The sequence below is a fragment of the Salvelinus namaycush genome, chromosome 20 (genome assembly GCF_016432855.1).
Source record: "Salvelinus namaycush isolate Seneca chromosome 20, SaNama_1.0, whole genome shotgun sequence".
Lineage (NCBI taxonomy): Eukaryota > Metazoa > Chordata > Actinopteri > Salmoniformes > Salmonidae > Salvelinus > Salvelinus namaycush.
In genome coordinates this window covers 50,335,838-50,360,152 of record NC_052326.1, presented here as the reverse complement: position 1 = coordinate 50,360,152, position 24,315 = coordinate 50,335,838, and the positions used below count along the sequence as shown (strand labels likewise).

The following is a 24,315-nucleotide window of genomic DNA, read 5'->3' as shown; positions in this document are numbered from 1 at the left end:
CATCCGTAGAAAAATGCTTATTAAAATTCTCGATTATCGTAGATTTATCGGTGGTGACAGTGTTTCCTAGCCTCAGTGCAGTGGGCAGCTGGGAGGAGGTGCTCTTATTCTCCATGGACTTTAGTGTCCCAGAACTTTTTGGAGTTTGTGCTACAGGATGGTTTCCTTTAGCAAGGGATTGGGAAAGGGGGATACTTAGTAGTGGTTTCTTTGTGGCAATTCGACCATGAAGGCCTGATTCACGCAGTCTCCTGAACAGTTGATGTTAAGAAGTGTCTGTTACTTGAACTCTTTGAAGCATTTATTTGGGCTGCAATTTCTGAGGCTGGTAACTTTAATGAACTTATCCTCTGCAGCAGAGGTAACTCTGGGGGTCTTCCTTTCCTGTGGCGGTCCTCATGAGAGCCAGTTTCATCATAGCGCTTGATGGTTTTTGCGACTGCACTTGAAGAAACCTTCAAAGTTCTTGACATTTTTCAGACTGACTGACCTTCATGTCTTAAAGTAATGATGGAATGTTGTTTCTCTTTGCTTATTTGAGCTGTTCTTGACATAATATGGACTTGGTCTTTTACCAAATAGGGCCATCTTCTGTATACCACTCCTACCTTGTCACAACACAACTGATTGTCTCAAACGCATTAAGAAGGAAAGAAATTCCACAAATTAACTTTTAACAAGGCACACCTGTTAATTTAATTGCATTCCAGGTGACTACCTCATGAAGCTTGTTGAGATAATGCCAAGATTGTGCAAAGCTGTCATCAAGGCAAAGGGTGGCTACTTTGAATAATCTCAAATATAAATATATTTTGATTTTATTAGTTTAACAATTTTTTGGTTACTACATGATTCAATATGTGTTATTTCATAGTTTTGATGTCTTCACTATTATTCTACAATGTAGAAAATAGTAAAAATAAAGAAAAACCCTTGAATGAGTAGGTGTGTCCAAACCTTTGACTGGTACTGTATAACTTTAACCTTTTTCAACAGAAGTCTGTCTAAGTAATGGAACTTCCTTACAGAATTAGCATGCAAGTTATTTAAAAAATGGGATTGAATGTTGTGGTAAGTGTGCTGGCGCATTCAAACAATGTTAAAATGAAAGGTCCTTGCCATTTTAACCAATGTCCATGTAACAGACCATTTACATTTTTGGGGGAAGTGACCACGACCTTTGGGAAAGTAAAACATTAACTGTACTTGCCCGATGGGCAAGTGCTTTTGAGAGCTTAATAGCAACCCCTGCGGTAATATACATTCTCTTCACCACATCAAGCCCACTAATAAACAGCTAGACAGTAGGAGAGCATAGAAAAACGACGGATACAGAAATGCTTTTGGGCAGATTGTGACAGCGAGGCAATATAACCCATTTTCAGTGTGGCCCTCCTTTCGGTGAAGACCAAAATTGTGACATCCCTGCACCTCTTAGAATCAAATCATTGGAGCTATAATGTGTACAGGATGTATTTATGTAAAGTAGTATTTTGTCAAATCAGTTGAGAAGTCCAGGCAGTTCTGCAGAATAGTATGCAGACCGTATGCTTTCTGTTGGCTAGAGATGGGGTTCTCTCTCTGCCCCCCTTGGACCAACAGCTGTTTTCTCACCCCGGGACTGCTCTTTGAGGGAGACAGGACCTGGCTAGAGTTTCCTGGGTCCACTAACATGGCTATTTGCTGCTACCGGCTCCATTTTCACTGGCTGGATTCAGTGTCAGGCCACACTTCGAGTCACCAAGGGAATCTGTAGTGGGCGACAAAGAACCCCAGGTTCAGACAGCCACAGCCCTTCTCCTCCAACAGAGGCTTTTCTCTCTAATTGTAAACAGAGCAGCACAAAAGGCAATATGGAAATTCACTTTGCCTAGACCGAAAGGGAACACTTTGCCTAGACCGAAAGGGAACACTTTTCCTAGACCGAAAGGGAACACTTTGCCAAAGGATATCTAAAATCCCTAATGTGTAATTTGCAGGCTTAGTTGGAGACACACACTGTGCTTTTGAAGCTTAGGTTAACCCCCGCAAAACGTTATATGTTAAACGCACACCACAGAGATGCTCAACTTGATTGGTATTGTGCTGCTGTTCTATGGGAAAATATTAGTGATGGGGGGATCGATACAGTTACATATTGCGACATGTTTTCAGCACTTTTTATTTCCAACTCATTTTCTGTTTTCTCATGCTCTCTCTTGTCCCTCTGCAACAGACATATAGTGAGCAATATGTTTGTAACATCAAATCGCAATACAATCGCAGTATCGCATCGCAATACATATAGAATCGTGAGAATTGCAATACATATCGTATCGGCACCTAAGTATCGTGCTAATATTGTATTGTGAAGTCCCTGGCAATTCCCAGCCCTAGAAACTATGGAGCTCTCGAAAGCACCGAGAAGGGCCTTGTGTCAACAAATTGAAGGAGTTTTAAGCCCTCAAGACATTTCAACATTCTATAGAAAAAGCTTATGCAATTCCTTTCCTTATGGCTTGCCAATGTTTTGCCAACTTTTTCCTCAGGACACATTATTGTTCCACATTATTGGTCCACATTATTATTGTGAGATCCAATCTCCTGATCAAGGCGGAGATCAGTATCTAGAGTGATGAAGTTGCTTCATGAATCATCTCACTCCATTTGGATGGGACATTACTTGAAGGAAGAAATATCCACAACTCTAATGCTCACCAGCGGTTTATTGAGATGGTGTGTCTCAAGAAACCACTAAGGAACATTACAGAGTTTTGGATATTTCTTCTTGAACTGCATATGAATTATTGCTATACAGTACACATGGAAATTCAATCAATTTGTTAACTCTTGAAACCACACAATCCTTAGTTAAGCTAACAATATAATTTCTGCACTATTTCTTCCACTTAGGGGACCCCTTTTTAGTTTAAGGGCACTTTCAGAGGCAAAAGTTTATATATATACTAATCTCTGCTAAAATGCTGGAAGTAGCCTATAGGCCTAACCATACAATCCTATCACTATAGCTTTCAGAGTGCTTGGGGCCCTTGTTCTCTCAGTCGTAGCTTGTGGTATTTAGCAGTAGTCATGGCCTCCCTCGGTTTTTCCTTTGTGAATGGATTCACTAGACTTTGAGGTTGATATGGATAATAATTCCATAGTTTAGTCCCCAGGGACCCAATTATTTAAACACTCCCAACTCTCCTTCTAATAGCTCAATCAAGAACCAGTAAGGAAAAACTAGCAAATTGTTGTCTAATGTTTTACTACAATTAACTTCTCTGAATATTAGGAACGTTATCCCCCATATGAAGGTGTCCATAATATATCACAGGATAAAAAGGAGCTCTGTCAGGACCGGCTTAGTTATGTCATTCAAAGCGTGTGAGTTTTTAAACATATTTTTTTACAAATTTGGGACATATTTTAGATTATTTAATGACCCTCAAAGAACGTACATGCTTTCCTTCCCTTTGGACCCACGGTGGATGGCTGCGCAAATTGGGTCTGACTGCAACAGGATGTCAATCTGTTTCAGCCGTCTGTTTTTGGTTTGCAATATTGAACTTGCTTGATTGCCGTAATGGCATACAAGAACACTTGTGAAGTTGTTTGTACTCCGGAGAGAATTGGCATGTGCCATATACGAGAGCCGTCCTAGTTCGCCACATCTGAGAGCGCTAGCACTGGCTTTGAAATGAAGAGGTCATTTGTTTTGAAAGAAAGTTAGCCATAGCTCCCCCGAAATCACTCCCACAGTCGGCATTGATGTTAAACGCGCAGCCTTTTGAGTCCAAACGCGCTCCTCTTAAAACAGTAATGAATATGAGGAAAAAGATTACCCATCAATACCCATTTTATTCCCTGCCAGAGCAGTTGAGACGCCAACATAAGAAAGTGATCATTGTAAATCATTTGAACAGCTTGAAAATACCTTTTGGTCATTGGAATGACATCAAATAACACTTGATTGGATGATGTGACGAGACGATGGGTAAAATAATATTCAGACACACCTGTTTTTTATTAGGGCAATTTGTAATGTTAAAGTGAAAAACATTGAAGCTGTTAGAAAAATTGCCATCGGTGTGGAGTTATGTAGATCCGTCAATGTTTTGCAGTCATGGTAACATGAATATGACATTCCAAATGGCACCCTATTCCCTTTATAGTGCACTACTTTTGGTAAGGGTCCTTTATGCGCTATAAAAGGAATAGGGTACCACATCGTTTATCGTTTGAATACTTGTTAAATCTCCTTTAAATCCGAGTACTTCAACTGAAACACTGAATTAGGAGAATGTGCTGACAAAAGCACGCATTTCATTGAAGTTGAAGGTAGTTTCGCGAGTGATTGCTAACTAGCGTTAGCGCAATGAATGGGAGTCTGTGGAAGTCTGATCCCATAGACTACCACACAGACTCCCAGTCTTTGCGCTAACGCCAGTTAGCAACTTCAATCAAACTGCACGCAGAGACATCCAATTGCCAAAATCTCGCACTATCCCTATAACGCTCATTGACTTTGAACATGCACATTTTCAACAGTCATATTCTTTTTACCCACCAATGAAGTTGTATGCCTGCCCTGATTCTTAATAGAATAATTGATTTATGAGTCAACAAAAATAGCTGTAATCTTAACTATAGTATAATGACAGCGAGATACGACCAAGTGACAGATAACTTTGCTATTGTCTGGAAAGGGATCATATATAAGCACTACTCCGCTATAGAGGCGCTCTGCTGTCCCAGAGCGCATAGACCTAGGGCAAACCATAGCAAAACATTTTGAAATGCAAAACGAAAATCTGGGTTTCTTAATGGACAGGTCCATCAGCAGTCCCCTCCTCTTTCAGGTTTCTTCAGTTTTGCGCCTAAGGAACACAATTCTGTATGTATATTTATGTTTCTTTCTGCTGTGCCCTTCTCCCAGTGATGCTGCAGCCTTTCGACTACGACCCCAACGAGAAAAGCAAACACAAGTTCATGGTGCAGTCCATGCTGGCTCCCCCCGAAATGACAGACATGGAGGGAGTGGTGAGTGTGTCCCGTCTCCATCCTCTCACTCACTCACTCTCACACACACACATACTTTGAAGAATCTCAAATATAAAATATATTTTGATTTGTTTAACACTTTTTTTGGATATTACATGATTCCATATGTGTTATTTCATAGTTATTCTACAATGTAGAAAATAGTCAAAATAAAGAAAAACCCATCAGTAGGTGTTCTAAAACTTCTGACTGCTAGTGTATATTACCACTAGTATATTACCATACGTATTTATATATTCCTTCTACCAGTCACTTTTCAGCTCTGTTGACATGTATATCCTACTACCAGTCACTTTTTATGTATAAACACACGTCAACCACTCCAGTATCCCTGCACATTGAATAAGGTACTGACACTGATCTGTATATACAACCACTCCAGTACCCCTGCACATTGAATAAGGTACTGACACTGATCTGTATATACAACCACTCCAGTACCCCTGCACATTGAATAAGGTACTGACACTGATCTGTATATACTACCACTCCAGTACCCCTGCACATTGAATAAGGTACTGACACTGATCTGTATATACTACCACTCCAGTACCCCTGCACATTGAATAAGGTACTGACACTGATCTGTATATACTACCACTCCAGTACCCCTGCACATTGAATAAGGTACTGACACTGATCTGTATATACAACCACTCCAGTACCCCTGCACATTGAATAAGGTACTGACACTGATCTGTATATACTACCACTCCAGTACCCCTGCACATTGAATAAGGTACTGACACTGACCTGTATATACAACCACTCCAGTACCCCTGCACATTGAATAAGGTACTGACACTGACCTGTATATACAACCACTCCAGTACCCCTACACATTGAATAAGGTACTGACACTGACCTGTATATACTTGCATTCGCGTGTTTCTTTACCTCACATTGTAGTTTTTTTATATATATATATATTTTTTTTATTATCACTGCATTGTTGTAAAGAGGTCTCAAGGTAAGACTGTCACTGTACTGTTTTACACCTGTTGTATCCTGTGCACGTGGCAAATAAACGTTGGAACTTAAAACATACCTGACATTTATTTGCCGATACAGATATGACTAATATATCATGCATACCTGACAATCACCCCTAGCACACACACACACACACACACACATGCTTTGCGTACCACAAAATCCATAAATCAGTCTAGGCCAAGGGTCACACACCCTGAGGAAGATGACGAGGACAAAGAACCCGGGCTAGGCCCACAGCTTGATTGAGGACCAACAAGCCTTACAAACATTTGTTCCGCTGTCACTGCTTTCTGTTTCTCTCTCTCTCTCTTTCTGTTTCTCTCTCTTTCTGTTTCTCTCTCTTTCTGTTTCTCTCTCTTTCTGTTTCTCTCTATTTCTGTTTCTCTCGCTTTCTGTTTCTCTCTCTTTCTACTTCTCTCTCGGTCTCGTTTGCGTGCGGAAGTAGGCCTAAGTGATCTCTTGTGTGCTTTCCCTGCAGTGACAGGACTCTTGAGAATTTGGTTTGCTATTACAATTGAGACACACACACAGGAACACACACTTAGGATAGGTGAGAAATAGGTTTGGGTGGTATACCGCTTTCTGGGGTATTTTAAAATACCCACGGGATGATTTTCAATACCTTTAAAACTAATTTCAGTTTTTTATTTAATTGTCATATTTATTTAGATTTTGTAAGTAAATATCTGCAGTCAACTTGGGCACTCGGTTATGAAATAAAGCAGATCGCGTTCTTCAATTTATGTGTTCGATTATTTTTCATTATGAAGCTTACCAGTAGTTCCCTGAAACAGCTGAGCCATCACGCTGTTTGTTTACAAGCGCACAACGACGAGAGACCCGAGCCTCGTGAGCAGGGTTGGGGATCAATTCCATTTCAGTTCCTGTCAATTCAGGAAGTAAACCAAATTCCAATTCCAGATTTTCCTAATTGAAAGGCATTGGAATTAAAGTTTGGAATTCATTGTACTTCCTGAATTGACTGGAATTTAAATGGACTTGACCCCATCCTGTTCGTGAGCCACTCTCACTGTTGTGCAGCATGCAATGATCTGGTAACACTTCACAACTAAATATTTTCCAGACAGATATCTTAACTATTAAGTTAACTGTGTCTAAATTGCAGTTGTGCATTTGGTCTGCTAACTTAGTAGCTAGTTATCCAAGTGGTAAGCTTTGTGCAAAATCAAGCTTTTCTTGATAACGGCAGAGAATTCCAACCTGGATCAAGATCCTTTCTGTGTAAGATTAGTTTTGTGCAGAAAACTGTGAGTAGCCTTTTTTTTGTTACATGTATAAGTTTATGAGCTGGGATGTATGTCCTGTATAAAATGTTTGCATGTGCTCATTAGCAATTCGCTAACAATCCCCAGTGTAATTCGTATATGTACACGTTAGCATTGCTAACCTTCGGATTACAGAGACTCAGTGGGGTCTTTTGCGTTTTTTAAAATAGCAACCTCATGTTCAGTGCCTGTAATACCGCATACTCCGGGATGACACAAGGACAGTATGAAAATATGGATACCGCCCAAACCTAGTGAAAAACAAAACACTGCCGAGTCTGAAGCCTCTTGATTGTGACAGAACAGAAAGGTTTGATTGACACTTCACACAAGTGGAGGAGGAAGACAATGGGGGAACAAATCTCACTGCCGGTAAACCACTGTCCAGTTTGCTTTCCCCGGTCTTGGGCTGACAATTGTTGGCTGTTGTCTCTCCCTCTCTCTCTGCAGTGGAAGGAGGCAAAGCCAGAGGAGCTGATGGACTCCAAACTGAGGTGTGTCTTTGAGCTGCCGGCGGAGAACGAGAAAACGGTGGGTTCATAGTCTCTCTCTTATTACTTTTCTCTTGCAATATTTATATAGTTGCCTCCCCAAAAAATTGACAGCCTACTATAAAATACATAATTCAAGTACTGAGCCATATTGTATGCTCAAATAAATGGGGAATTTATGTTATTTTATACTAATACAATTTGTCAGAGAAATCGATTTTGTTAAACAAGTCATATTTTTTTTCTCTCAAAAAGGTAGGGGTCAAAATTATTGACACTACTGTTTTCAATACTTCAACCTTTGCGAGGATAACAGCACTGAGCGTTTTTCTGAAATGTTTTATTAGTTGTAGAACACATTGGGAGGGATCTGGACCATTCCAGATCCTCTGTGCTTATGGACTGCCCTCCAATACATAACTACAGGGGGGTTTGTGACCAACTTTTTATTTTGTTTTCAGAAGAGGGGTCATTGGTACAGGTGTAACATTCAAAGTCATAATCATTCAGATATGTTCATAATTCAGTCACACAACAACAACAGAAACACTCAGAGAAATGCATACTAAGATAACCCTAACACATTCTCCCCCTCAGTCTCCTTCCACCCGGAAACCATGTTTCCCACCCCGCCTAGCCGACCTCACCGACCCGAAGAAAGCATGCCTGCCACCCATCCCACCCAGCATCTGAGGTTGCTTGTCAGTCCCCCCTCCCACCCATCCATCTCCTGAGACTCCCCCCATAACATCCAGAGATTCTAATAGTAATTGTATCCACTGGTTAAATGGGAGAGAGAGTGAGAACCAATATTTTGTCAGTAATAATTTTGAAATTAATTTTGTAACTTTGTCCCAGAATCATTTAACTGCATGGCACTCCCACATCATATGAAGGAATGTGCCTAACTGATTTAGGGGACATAGTAAACAGTCGGGAAATGGGGGCTAATTTCAGCGTAAAATATTTAATTGCCGTTAAATACAGTCTGTGAACAAACTTAACATGTAAAGTACCAGTAAAAAGTTTGGACTATGTTGTAGAATAATAGTGAAGACATCAAAACTATGAAATAACACAAATGGAATCATGTAGTAACCTAAAAAGTGTTAAATCAAAATATATTTTAGAAGTAGCCACCCTTTGCCCTGATGACAGCATTGCACACTCTTGCCATTCTCTCAACCAGCTTTTTTTCACTGCATATTTACCATCTTCTGTCATCCTCCCTCTTCCTTGTTTTTCTCACACACACGTATTTTTCTTGCCCTGTCGCTCCGCCTCATCCGTTACACGTCTCTAAAACTCTAGAGAAAATCCCTGTAGAGAAAACCCCTGTCATCAGGAGTAGAGGCAGAGCTCCCCTTGTCTTGCCATAACCCCAGCCATAACCCCAGCCTTAGCCCCAGTCTTAGCCATAACCCCAGCCTTAGACATAGCCCCAGCCATAGCCCCAGCCATAACCCCAGCCATAACCCCAGCCATAGCCCCAGCCATAGCCCCAGCCATAACCCCAGCCATAGCCCCAGCCATAGCCCCAGCCATAACCCCAGCCCCAGCCATAACCCCAGCCTTAGACATAGCCCCAGCCATAACCCCAGCCATAACCCCAGCCATAACCCCAGCCATAACCCCAGCCATAACCCCAGCCATAGCCCCAGCCATAGCCCCAGCCATAACCCCAGCCATAGCCCCAGCCATAGCCCCAGCCATAGCCCCAGCCATAGCCCCAGCCATAGCCCCAGCCATAGCCCCAGCCATAACCCCAGCCAAAGCCCCAACCATAGCCCCAACCATAACCATAGTTCCCTGGGCCACACTCTCACTTTTCACACAGTTTATTATTGTTGTGATTACTCTGCAAAGCACACACAGATGGTAGAAGATCACTTCCCCCGGGATGAGCATAAAATATGAGCCCCATAAACAAAGCCACAGGGAAATTGGGCCGTTGTTGTTTTTGTTAATTATGATCAGCGAGATACATGGCTGGAAGCAACAGCATCGTCGTGCCACGTAGTTGGGAGTGAAAATGGAAACCAGCTTTTGCGTCTCTTTTTGGAAGTATTGGGATTGGGGGAGTGTGTGTGTGTGTGTGTGTGTTTGAGTGCACGCGCCTGCCTCTCTCTTAGTGTACGACATGACTGCAATCACTACCAGCCAGGCCTGCAGCAGAACAAGTTACCAACATTCACTTTCTCCATATTGATTCCCTATTGTGACATTACATTTGAGGTATGTTTCTGCATATGTACCAAGATGTTGAAATAAACCTAAGCCCTCTCTCCCTCTTCCCGCCCCTTCACCCACAGCACCAGGACCCGGATGCCAACAAGATGATGTCGTCCAACCTGCTCAAGTCAGAGTCCTCCACACTGTCCATGAAGTCCATGAGCTCCACCCTGGACGACGGCGAGGTCAAGAAGGTCATGGAGGAGTGTAAGAGGTTGCAGACGGAGGCACAGCGGCTACGGGAAGAGAACAAGCAGATCAGGGTGAGAACCAAGGAGATGTCTGGGATTCAATCAATGGCTATACACTGAGTGGACAAAACATTAAGAACACCTGCTCTTTCCATGGCATAGCCTGACCAGGTGAAAACTATAATCCCTTGTTGATGTCACTTGTTAAATCCACTTCAATAGTGTAGATGAAAGGGAGGAGACAGGTTAAATAAGGATTTTTAAGCCTTGAGACTATTGAGACATGGATTACACGACTATTGAGACGTGTGATGTGCGCCATTCAGAGGGAGAATGGGCAAGACAAAAGATTGAAGTGCCTTTGAACGGGGTATGGTAGTACAGTAGGGGCCAGGCGTACCGTTTTGTGTCAAGAACTGCAACGCTGCTGGGTTTTTCACGCTCAACAGTTTCCCTGTGTGTATCAAGAATGGTTCACCACCCAAAGGATATTCATTATCCAGCCAACTTAACACAACTGTGGGAAGCATTGGAGTCAACATGGGCCAACATCCCTGTGGAATGCTTTCAACACCTTGTAGTGTCCATATCTTGACGATTTGAGGCTGTTCTGAAGGCAAAAGGGAGTGCAACTGAAGGTGTTCCTTATGTTTTGTACACTCAGTGTAAATCATTAATTTTAAATTCAAAAAATGGATGTAGCAGCCCCAGATTTCCCCTTTTAAAGGGGAAAGACGATGAATCAGACTCAGGAGCAGCACGCCACCCGCTGGCCTGCCACCTCCCCTTTAAGTAGTGCCAGAGGCGGAATTGCTTTTGGCCACTCCCGTCCCAGGCTCCAGATTACACTAACAGAGCCCCCCCCACCCGCTGTTGGGAAATGAAGTGTGTTAAAAGCTGGCGCCTGGTGGAGTCCTGGGGGGGTTTAGATGATTTACACATCCCCTTTGAATGAATTGACGACATTACCTATATTTGACTGAGTGGACGACATTACCTATCTTTGACTGAGTGGACGACATTACCTATCTTTGAATGAATGGACGACATTACCTATCTTTGACTGAGTGGACGACATTACCTATCTTTGAATGAATGGAAGACATTACCTATCTTTGACTGAGGGATGTAGATAATACTGATGGTAATTTTCCCCCCTCTTTCTCTCTCTTTCTCCTCTCTCCATATCTATCCCTCTCCCCTCTCTATCCCCCTCTTTCTCTCTTTCTCTCTGTCTCCATATCTATCTCTTCACCCTCTCTCTGTTCCTATTTCATCTTTCTCCTTCTCTCCCTCTCTTTTGGTTTCACCACCCCCTCCAGGAAGACGATGGCCTGCGGATGAGGAAGAGCAACGTGTTGTCCTCCTCCCAGCACTCCTCCCACTCCATGGTGAAGGAGGAGGGGCTGAGCCTGCGCACGGTGGCCCTCATCGTGCTCTTCTTCGTGGTCGGAGTCATCATCGGCAAGTTGGTCTTGTAAGAGCAAGCGGCGAGCGAGAGACGGCCAACCGCATGCTTTCAGGGGATTGAAACAAACGGATTTGGGATTTTTTTTAAATTCAGAAATGCCATATCAATGGGGTAGTTTTGAATCGTTCATTTATGTACAAATAAAAAAATATACAAATCAAAAATTCATGTTATGAACAAACCAACGAGAGAAAAAACAACAACAACTTGTTTCAAGATCTCTTTAATCATAACATAATCATTCTGGCCTACGCCACAGATACAGTAGGAGCAGTAGGAGGGGGTAAAATGCAGATCATTGATAGTCATTGAAGCAAAGGATTTTCTAAACACCGTGGGGGGGGGGGGGGGGGGCTTGCGATTGAGTCAGTTTGCGTTGTGTGAATGAATGTTTTCACGGATTGTAATTTCTTTTCGCAAGTGGCCAGAGGCCGTGGGCATACTCTGTGTAAAGAATCCATAGTAACCCTGGAGTAAAGTAATGCCAGGTGGGCAGCACTCTGTGTAAAGAATCCATAGTAACCCTGGGGTAAAGTAATGCCAGGTGGGCAGCACTCTGTGTAAAGAATCCATAGTAACCCTGGAGTAAAGTCATGCCAGGTGGGCAGCACTCTTTTTATCTCACCTCCTTTACAACATAATTGACAGAGAGGCTTCAGGAAGTAGATGGGGTTATGCACAGGGCTACTGTCAACCAAACTGACTCTTCCAATCAGAGGCCTTGTATAGACCGTCTCCTCTGTGATTGGGGAACATCCTTAATCGACCCCCCTCCGTCTCCCCATTCTATGTTTTTGCAAGCTAGAATATTTTCCCCCCTCACCTTTTGATCATAAATACCTAAGTTGGCAGTATATTCTTGATTGCATGCATCCACTAAAGAGCATTGCATTTTTTGGGACATTTTAAATTAACTTTAATTGCTTTCATCATTGTCATGTTTCTTTTCAGCCTTAGGTTTTCTCAACTCAATCTTCAGATTTTTTTTCCCCCTTTCATTTTATTTTATTTTTTCATTTTTGTGATTAAGTTTTTTTGGTTTTTAGGGTTTGAGGTATTATTAAAAAATGTATGCAGCTAAATGAACTCCGGATGGGTTGGGACTGAGTCACTGAATAAACTACTTACCTTGTGACTGTTATTAGCAAGTTACTCTGGAAGGAAAGAAGGGAGAGAGGGAATGAGGGAAGGTACATGTAGAAATGAGTTTTGCTGAGGTTTACCTCAACAATAATACTGCTGTCGGTATTGTCTGTTTTCTTTTTTCTTCTCCAAGCCGTACATTTGTTGATCTGTCAGGCAGAACTGTCATTTAAATGGTTTATGCTGTCCGTTCACTATGCTGTGACTGTCCACGTAACTCTTAAAGAACCTTTCTCCAACTGTATGGTCATGGTCATTGGCTTCATTCACCCCACTACGGTCAGCATCGATAGGTTTGGATCTTTGTCTGTTTGTTTCACCGTTATAGCCATCACTGCCCTCATGTTCATTTTAATGCACTATATTCTCAATAATGTTTTTTCCCAGTATCTATCAATGTAACTGTTTTGTTAGTTGACGTGTCTCTGCATTTAACTCACAAGAAAACTAAAACATACTAAACTATATCCTGAAGGGACCATTCTGCCTTTTGTGTTTGTCCCTACTGTTTTTGATTGCTTTGTCCTTAATGGGATTCATGTCAAAAATGCAATACACTCAATTTCTTTCATCTCACTGTCGCAGATTATGGATTATTACTTGCCGATGGAAGTATGGATTTGAGGAAAGAGCGAGGGAGAGCGTAACCTACTGTATCTACGTGTGACTGAGCGTAACCTACTGTATCTACGTGTGACTGAGAGTAACCTACTGTATCTACGTGTGACTGAGCGTAACCTACTGTATCTACGTGTGACTGATCGTAACCTACTGTATCTACGTGTGACTGAGAGTAACCTACTGTATCTACGTGTGACTAAGAGTAACCTACTGTATCTACGTGTGACTGAGAGTAACCTACTGTATCTACATGTGACTGAGCGTAACCTACTGTATCGACGTGTGACTGAGCGTAACCTACTGTATCTACGTGTGACTGAGAGTAACCTACTGTATCGACGTGTGACTGAGCGTAAACTACTGTATCGACGTGTGACTGAGCGTAACCTACTGTATCTATGTGTGACTGAGCGTAACCTACTGTATCTATGTGTGACTGAGAGTAACCTACTGTATCTACATGTGACTGAGCGTAACCTACTGTATCTACGTGTGACTGAGAGTAACCTACTGTATCTACATGTGACTGAGCGTAAACTACTGTATCGACGTGTGACTGAGCGTAAACTACTGTATCGACGTGTGACTGAGCGTAAACTACTGTATCGACGTGTGACTGAGCGTAAACTACTGTATCGACGTGTGACTGAGCGTAAACTACTGTATCGACGTGTGACTGAGCGTAAACTACTGTATCTATGTGTGACTGAGAGTAACCTACTGTATCTACATGTGACTGAGCGTAAACTACTGTATCGACGTGTGACTGAGCGTAAACTACTGTATCGACGTGTGACTGAGCGTAAACTACTGTATCGACGTGTGACTGAGCGTAAACTACTGTATCGACGTGTGACTGAGCGTAAACTACTGTATCGACGTGTGACTGAGCGTAAACTACTGTATCGACGTGTGACTGAGCGTAAACTACTGTATCGACGTGTGACTGAGCGTAAACTACTGTATCGACGTGTGACTGAGCGTAAACTACTGTATCGACGTGTGACTGAGCGTAAACTACTGTATCGACGTGTGACTGAGAGTAACCTACTGTATCGACGTGTGACTGAGCGTAAACTACTGTATCTACTTGTGACTGAGCGTAAACTACTGTATCGACGTGTGACTGAGCGTAAACTACTGTATCGACGTGTGACTGAGCGTAAACTACTGTATCTACTTGTGCGTGAAGCATAATTCTGCTTAGAGGGAGGGCAGAACAGGTCTGAGCTGAGCTACACTGTCCCAATGGTTGTGAAAACACTCAAATTGACCTGTCTACCATCGTGATCCATGTAAGCAGTCGGCAACTGTTTTGTATGTATATAAATAAGTCTAAGACAAATTCCTATTCCTAGTCATGTAGTCAGTCTATGGTGTTAAACCTTGATGGACTATGTAGCGTCTTAATAAATTAAATGAATAAAGACCCTACCTAATTCTGTGTGAAGTAATTTCCTCTGTGTTCAACATACCGGTCCGGTAAACAATTACATTTTTCATCCTCTGGCTGAGGAAGCTGTAAAAAGCTCATCACAGTGTCCAAGCTCATTACCGTGTCCGAGGGAAGAGGGACTTAGTTGGATGTCGCTACTTTAGATTAAATATTGGAGAGGGAAATGTCAGCATCTGAAATTAGCATTCCCCTCACAGCCAATACATCTCCACTGACATCTGCTGCTACATTAGCTATAGATGGTATGCTTTATTTGGCTGTGGTTCTTGCAATGTTTGTTTTTTTTACGTTGAAAACGATGTTTCCTTCTGGTAATTGGCTTTCAATGTGTGGTGGTGTTAAATGAGAAGTTGTTTTATTCATGTTATTGTATCTTTAACACCCTGTAAACGTTCTGTCAGCACTTCAGGTTTTGGTGTGACCTCCTGAGGTGCACCTGAAGTCAGTAGGAACTGTGGTGTTTAAATTGGTGGGGCCTAGATACTGTACATCTAGAGACACTGTTGTGGAAATGACCCCATATTCATTTACATTTTTCGATTCAGCTTGGGAATTGTCATTTCCAAGAAAAATAGCGGTGGAATGTTCTCAAAACTGTGATAAGGATAATCGACCCTATTCGACGCACCTGAAAACGGGTCAACTCAGAAATACCCTATGCATTGACACCGTGTGTTGACGTGTGCCAATTTTCCATCGGGAATGTTTATATACACTTAAGGAGGAATTTACACCAGAAGACTTGTCATAAAGATTTATGAGGAAATGGATGGTTTCCAATAATTCTCTTCACAGACGTTACAGACCTATAGTCTGGTGGATGAAACACTACAGATGTTTTTTACTCCACAGTGACCACAGGAAAACCACATTAGATGTTTGAGTTTTGGCCCTTGACTGGATTGGTTCCAATTGTGCCTGTAGTGTACATACAAGGCCTTCAGAAAGTATTCATACCCCTTGACTTATTCCACATTTTGTTGTGTTACAGACTAAATTCACAATAGAGTCAATATATTTTTTATCTCTCACCCATCTACACACAATACCCCATATTGACAAAGTCAAAACAAGGTTTGGGAATTTTTTTAGCAAATGTATTGAAAATGAAATGGAGAAATATCTAATTTACATAAGTATTTACACCCCTTTGCTATGACACTCCAAATTGAGCTCAGGTGTTTCCAATTTCCTTTGATCATCCTTGATGTTGCTACAACGTGATTGGAGTCCACCTGTGGCTAATTAAATTATTTGGACATGATTTAGAAAGAAACACACCTGTCTATATAAGGTCCCACAGTTGGTGTGCATGTTAGAGCAGAAACTATACCATGAAGTCCAATCTGTAGATTGCTGAGAATTGTGATGAGGCATATATCTGGGGATGGTTATAACATTTTTTCTAGAGTGTGGAAATTGTAAAAATATGGAACTACCGAGACTCTACCTAGAGCTTGCGTCCGACCAAATTGAGCAACTGGGAAAGAAGGATAATGGTCAGGGAGGTGACCAAGAACCCAATGACCACTCTGACAGGACTTCCTTGGCCGAGAACCTGCCTGATGGACAACAGTCTCTACAGCACTTCACCAATCTGGGTTTTATGGTAGAGTGGCCAGACAGTGGACACTCCTGAGAAAAAGGTACATGACAGCACGCCTGGAGTTTGCAAAAAGGCACGTGGACGATTCGGAGCATAAGGCAAAAGACTGGTCTGATAAGACAAAAGGGTAGCTCTTTGGCCTAAATGCAAAGCGCCATGTCTGTAGGAAACCAGGTGCAGCTCATCACCCATCTAACAATCCCTACCGTGAAGCATGGTGGTGGCAGCATCATCATGCTATGGGGATGCTTTTCAGCAGCGGGAACTGGGAGATAAGTAAAGATAGAGGGACCAATGAATGGAACCAAAAATAGGCAAATCCTTGATGAGAACCTGCTTCAAAGTGTAAATAACCTTAAACTGTGGTGACAATTTACCTTCCTACAGGACAATGACCCCAACCATACATCCAAAGCAATGCTGGAATGGCTTCAGAATAAGAATGTGAAAGCCTTTGAGTGGCCTGGGCAAAGCCCAGACTTGAATCCAATTGAAAATCTGTGGAAGGACTTGAAGATTGCTGTTCACCACCACTCCCCATCTAATTTAATCTACAGGGAAGAACGGAAGAAAATCCCCAAAGCAAAGCTGATACAGACGTACCCAAGACAACACAAAGCTGTAATCGCTGCCAAAGGTGCTTCCATAAAGCATTGATTCGGGTATTTTAATATTTATGCAAATTAGATCTTTCTGTATTTAATTTTAAATTTATGTGCAAACATTTCTAAAAACATGTTTTCACTTTGTCATTATGGGGTATTGGCGAAAAAATAAATATTGAATCAAATTTGAATTCAGGCTGTAACACAACAACATGTGTAATAAGTCAAGGGGTGTGACTGAAGACACTGTAGCTATTTGAATGCTGGCAGACTCTGACAAAGTGAGTCCCAGAAGGTGCCGGTCTATGGCTACATTGCCTTTTAGGCCTGAATTAATTCAATCCTAAATTAGGTTGTGCTGATGTTTGAACCCATATCAGCAAATGTCACTCTACGTAGCTAGCTGACTCAATTTATATTCAAATCAATGTCTGTCACAGGAGAGATTGTGCAGATGTAACTGTCCTCCTAGAAACAGAATCCGCTGTAGGATGAGACATTGTGAAGGTTTCACAGGTCAGGACTGTGGTCACTTGTGCTCCAGTTTAAATGTTTTCCTCCCCCTTTTGATTGAGGGTTGTGACTTTAATCCAACAACTGTCAAGTCAAATCAAATTTGATTGGTCACATACACGTGTTTAGCAGATGTTATTGCGGGTGTAGCGAAATGCTTGTGCTTCTAGCTCCGACAGTGCAGTAATATCTAACAATTACACAACATATACCCAACACACATAAATCTAGTAAAGAAATGGAATTAAGAATATAAAAATATATGGATGAGCAATGTCAGAGCGGCATAGAATAAGATACAGTAGAATAGTATAGGATGCAGTATATACATATGAGATGGGTAATGCAAGATATGTAAACATTATTAAAGTGACTAGTGTTCCATTTATTAAAGTGGCCAGTGATTTCAAGTCTTAATATAGGCAGCAGCCTCTAATGTGCTAGTGTCTAGCTCAATCACCTCTTTATTTTAATGAATCTGGTACTCATTGAGGTTTTTTCAATAAAACTGAGGTCTGGCTGCGTTTCCAAGTTAAAAAACATATAAAACATTAACTGTCCAAGTGCACTACATTAAACTATGCATCAAGCACACGTATTCACCATCAAATAGGCTTCTTGGTGTTAACTGTATGTCATAATTAGTATTGGCAATGTGCGGACCATTGTCTGTAACTTGTTCAAGTACATGGGGAAAATAACCTTCCTGCTTCTAACAGTTTGAGCAACAAGTAAACCACCGTATGTTTAGATTTTATTTGTTGTCCTTTGCAGACATACAGTGGGGCAAAAGAGTATTTAGTCAGCCACCAATTGTGCAAGTTCTCCCACTTAAAAAGATGAGAGAGGCCTGTAATTTTCATCATAGGTACAGTTCAACTGTGACAGACAAAATGAGAAAAAAGAATCCAGAAAATCACATTGTAGGATTTTTTATGAATTTATATGCAAATTATGGTGGAAAATAAGTATTTGGTCACCTACAAACAAGCAAGATTTCTGGCTCTCACAGACCTGTAACTTCTTCTTTAAGAGGCTCCTCTGTCCTCCACTCGTTACCTGTATTAATGGCACCTGTTTGAACTTGTTATCAGTATAAAAGACACCTGTCCACAACCTCAAACAGTCACACTCCAAACTCCACTATGGCCAAGACCAAAGAGCTGTCAAAGGACACCAGAAACAAAATTGTAGACCTGCACCAGGCTGGGAAGACTGAATCTGCAATAGGTAAGCAGCTTGGTTTGAAGAAATCAACTGTGGGAGCAATTATTAGGAAATGGAAGACATACAAGACCACTGATAATCTCCCTCGATCTGGGGCTCCACGCAAGATCCCACCCCGTGGGGTCAAAATGATCACAAGAATGGTGAGCAAAAATCCCAGAACCACACGGGGGGACCTAGTGAATGACCTGCAGAGAGCTGGGACCAAAGTAACAAAGCCTACCATCAGCAAGGGCATTGAAGATGAAACGTGGCTGGGTCTTTCAGCATGACAATGATCCCAAACACACCGCCCGGGCAACGAAGGAGTGGCATCGTAAGAAGCATTTCAAGGTCCTGGAGTGGCCTAGCCAGTCTCCAGATCTCAACCCCATAGAAAATCTTTGGAGGGAGTTGAAAGTCCGTGTTGCCCAGCAACAGCCCCAAAACATCACTGCTCTAGAGGAGATCTGCATGGAGGAATGGGCCAAAATACCAGCAACAGTGTGTGAAAACCTTGTGAAGACTTACAGAAAACGTTTGACCTCTGTCATTGCCAACAAAGGGTATATAACAAAGTATTGAGATAAACTTTTGTTATTGACCAAATACTTATTTTCCACCATAATTTGCAAATAAATTCATTAAAAATCCTACAATGTGATTTTCTGGATTTTTTCCCTCATTTTGTCTGTCATAGTTGAAGTGTACCTATGATGAAAATTACAGGCCTCTCTCATATTTTTAAGTGGGAGAACTTGCACAATTGGTGGCTGACTAAATACTTTTTTGCCCCACTGTAAGTGTAACCCTGAACATTTTTAATGGCCCTCAAGGCATAAATATTTGTCTGACGAGGAAGCCGATTGCATGCAACCCATTTCAACCTGTAAATATGCAAAGACCATGTTACAATTTTGATACATGGGACCATTACTGTCTAAATAGGATTTGGAAGCAGGAGTATGCCAGATCTTTTGGAGTCATGACAACTAGCACTCATTGCGTCTTTTTTTTTGGGGGGGGGGGGACAATAACTGCTGAAGCTTTTCCAGAAACATTGTGATGGCTCTTCGATGCACATGTTGTGATATAGAGCATTGCCAATAGAAACAGTAGCTGTTTTAGGGTACCTTCAATCCACAAAGGTATATTTTGTTTCTCAGTGGGAGACAACATAACTGGCTGTTGACTAGTGGGACCTAATAGGTTCGTTCAAAGTAACTTAATGAGGATTTCTCCATTTTTCCAGATTAACATTAGGTCATGATATACAGGCCCTTGTTCCTGGCAGCTGATGAGGCAACAGTACAGTACCCATAATGCAGCAGATCTGTGGTCGTACACAGCACTTTAATTGTTTCGACAAGGAAAGGAGTTAACATTTTATAATAGCGATGCATTCTCAGAGCCAGAGAAGCTAAAATACAGCTGATGTTTTTAGCTCATATACGCACAGAAATAATGGGATTTTCTTAACAGCTTGAAATGAGAGCAAAAGTGTGAGAGGAAGTTTATCGAAGTCATGGGTGCAAACAGTGATGTAAAGTTTTTCACCAGTTTGGCTTTGTGGCGAGGGTTAATGTGTGGGCTCTGCTGCGTATAAAGGGGTAAAGGCGGCCATCCATATCCATATGATGAGGTGAGATGCTCCAAAAAAAATGTAGGCACGTTGGCCCTTGTTGTCCATTTTCTCTGTAGTCTACAGTCGTGGCATCCTGACTGATGGCAGCTCATTCTTGCATAATCAATGCTTGGAGTTTGTCAGAATTTGTGGGTTTTTGTTTGTCCACCCACCTCTTGAGGATTGACCACAAGTTCTCAATGGGATTAAGGTCTGGGGAGTTTCCTGGCCATGGACCCAAAATATTGATGTTTTGTTCCGCAAGCCACTTAGCTATCACTTTTGCCTTATGGCAAGGTGCTTCATCGTGCTGGTAAAGGCATTGTTCGTCACCAAACTGTTCCTGGATGGTTGGGAGAAGTTGTTCTCGGAGGATGTGTTGGCACCATTCTTTATTCATGGCTGTGTTCTTAGGCAAAAGTGTGAGGGAGCCCACTCCCTTGGCTGAGAAGCAACCCCACACATGAATAGTCTCAGGATGCTTTACTGTTGGCATGACACAGGACTGATGGTAGCGCTCACCTTGTCTTCTCCGGACAAGCTTTTTTCCGGATGCCCCAAACAATCGGAAAGGGGATTCATCAGAGAAAATGACTTTACTCCAGTCCTCAGCAGTCCAATCCCTGTACCTTTTGCAGAATATCAGTCTGTCCCTGATGTTTTTCCTGGAGAGAAGTGGCTTCTTTGCTGCCCTTCTTGACACCAGGCCATCCTCCAAAAGCCTTCGCCTCACTGTGCGTGCAGATGCACTCACACCTGCCTGCTGCCATTCCTGAGCAAGCTCTGTACTGGTGGTGCCCCGATCCCGCAGCTGAATCAACTTTAGGAGACGGTCCTGGCGCTTGCTGGACGTTCTTGGGCGCCCTGAAGCATTCTTCACAACAATTGAACCGCTCTCCTTGAAGTTCTTGATGATCCGATAAATGGTTGATTTAGGTGTAATCTTACTGGCAGCAATATCCTTGCCTGTGAAGCCCTTTTTGTGCAAAGCAATGATGACAGCACGTGTTTCCTTGCAGGTAACCATGTTTGACAGAGGAAGAACAATGATTCCAAGCACCATCCTCCTTTTGAAGCTTCCAGTCTGTTATTCGACCTCAATCAGCATGACAGTGTGATCTCCAGCCTTGTCCTCGTCAACACTCACACCTGTGTTAACGAGAGAATCACTGACATGATGTCAGCTGGTCCTTTTGTGGCAGGGCTGAAATGCAGTGGAAATGTTTTTTGGGGATTCAGTTCATTTGCATGGCAAAGAGGGACTTTGCAATGAATTGCAATTCATCAGATCACTCTTCATAACATTCTGGAGTATATGCAAATTGCCATCATACAAACTGAGGCAGCAGACTTTGTGAAAATTAATATTTGTGTCATTCTCAAAACTTTTGGCCAAGACTGTACATTCTAAAGACTGGATCAAGTGTTCTCTCACAGGGCATTAGTAAAACAAACCCACCGAAATGTCTGAGGTTTGGAAACCCTGTTTCGCTGAAAGGAAACCTTTCTCAGCATGTTTGGCTTGCCATCTTTCTACTTATTTTACGGAGCATTCTTTTCCTGCAGGAAGTGTGACACTTTTCGGAGACCCCACTTCAGAATCCAGACTTTCCCACAGTTGGTGAAGCTGTCCAGATAATTGGTTGTCTGAGCACATATTTAGATTAGCATTGTGCATCAGGTACAATGGCACTACAATGGTTCTGGTTCTGATTTTGCTAACAGAACTCACTGGCTAAACGTTCGTCCAAAGTCAACTGCTCAACGAACAGCCCATTCAATTAACTCCCCAGCCAAGTTGGCACACAACGACGCATGTCCCTGGAAAAAGTTGCTTTCACCAAATAGGGAGCAGTTAAAAGCACTTTTATAATTTATTTTTAACGGATGCCTTTAACGAGCCACTGGCTTGATTGCAAACAGGTTAGCCCGTAATTCGCCCTTGCCTGACGCTCAGCTTTTATGGCGCGCAACAGAAACCGCAAACAGACTATAAAAAGCGGTCGTTCCCCGGCCTTCCTCAGTCATCACCACCCTCCTCCTAGCCATCCTGGAACATAACCATGGTGGATCCATGTGTTGTTATTGGCCCAGTTGTGGAACATGGATTTAGGAGGCTTTAGAGTCCATTAAATGACAATCCTGTACATTAGTGTTCTGATAAATGCCAGTCATCTTCCGTCTTTTTTTCTCTCCCTCTTGGTTTTTCGTTAGATTTTCAATCCAAGCCTGGAGTACACTTGCTCAAACCCGAAAGATGACCTCATGGGTCTAGCAGCCACCATCACTATTATGAGAGGAGTTAATCTGAACAGTATGTTGCCTTTGAAAGTGACTCATATGGATCTTCTCCTCTTGAGCTTTTTCTGACTGCACCACCGGAGCCAGCTACAATCTTTCGTCCGTTCTTTCACAGAACAACCGCAGTCTTTTCCTATTTTATTACGCCAATGCAGACTTAAAAATAATAGAAATGGTCAACTACCAATCCAAAATGATCATCATCACTGTAACATGCTGACCAGATTGCTCGCGTGCACGTGGTCTGCGGTTCTGAGGCCAGTTGGGCATACTGCCATATTCTCTAAAATGACATTGGAGGCGGCTTACGGTAGAGAAATGAATATTAAATTCTCTGGCAACTGCTCTGATGGACATTCCTTCAGTCAGCATGCCAATTGCACGCTCCCTCAAAACATGAGACATCTGTGGCATTGTGTTGTGTGACAAAACTGCACATTTTACAGTGGCCTTTTATAGGTGTACCTGTGTAATGATCATGCTTTTTAATCAGCTTCTTGATATGTCGAACCTGTCAGAGAGATGGATTATATTGGCAAAGGAGAAATGCTCACTAACAGGGATCTAAAGAAATTTGTGCACAACATTTGAGTGAAATAAACCTTTTGTGCGTATGGAAAATTTCTGGTACGTTTTATTTCAGCTCATGAAACAAGGGACCAACACTTTACATGTTGTGTTTATATTTTTGTTCAGTATAAGTCATCATACATTTGTAATGCTTATAATTGTTTATAAAGTTTTACAAATAATGAAATACTTTATTGTTTATACATGATTTATTGTTAATTCATGACAGTTATTATAGTGTTACCCAAGTTTCCTGTCTATTACAAATGATCTTCTAGCTAAAAAAGTATCTACAATATTTCAAAATCGCAATAATTGTCATTTTGCTGAGTAGGGTAAATTGTGTTATAGGCTGGCTTAACTGTGAGCATTCTAATCAAATGCATCCAACCAGATATTACTCTGTGTTTTACTCAGGGAGTTATGCTCCAGAAATTGGAGCTGGATAGCAATGCTTCATGTGTGAGCCATATGCCAGTTAGTTCTCACATGGCAGCACTCATGTCCAGCATCTGGGCTTTCAAACTTGGACCATTGTTTGGAAAGCCTGTTAGATTGAAGAATCCAGCATTTACTGTAGTACTGAAGTGACTTTTTGCCTTAAGGATGAATATTTCACACTCAGTTCTTAAATATTCTTAATTATTCTTATGATTCATTATTATTCATGTCAAAATCAAAATTATTAATTTTACAGCCAATGATAGAATAATGATAGAAATTATTTCTCAAGCAGCTGGTTAGTAAATCAAGATGATAGATTTTGTGAAGATATTTGCAAGATGAGAAAGAAGCAGGACAGACTGTACATAACATATAAAAACACACAGACAATGCAATAATTGCAGCATATCTTCCCTTTTAATATACCAATTAATTTAACAATGACAATAAGTATGGTTTGTAGGATAGCATTGTAAACTAGTGTCCAATTAGTGCACTTTTCAGGTGGGGTTTTCC

The 24,315-nt window shown here is 41.8% G+C and overlaps 1 protein-coding gene across 1 annotated transcript in view; it reads left to right on the top strand.

Moving 5' to 3' along the window:
* LOC120065470 (vesicle-associated membrane protein-associated protein B-like) overlaps nt 1-13,330 on the top strand; it is a 33,262-nt gene extending 19,932 nt beyond the window's left edge. Inside the window, exons 3-6 of the mRNA XM_039016514.1 lie at nt 4,919-5,022; nt 7,776-7,856; nt 10,129-10,311; nt 11,562-13,330. Coding sequence (XP_038872442.1) covers nt 4,919-5,022; nt 7,776-7,856; nt 10,129-10,311; nt 11,562-11,720 — 527 coding nt within the window. The 3' untranslated portion in view covers nt 11,721-13,330. The remainder of the gene's footprint in view (nt 1-4,918; nt 5,023-7,775; nt 7,857-10,128; nt 10,312-11,561) is intronic.
* The last annotated feature ends 10,985 nt before the right edge of the window (nt 13,331-24,315 follow it).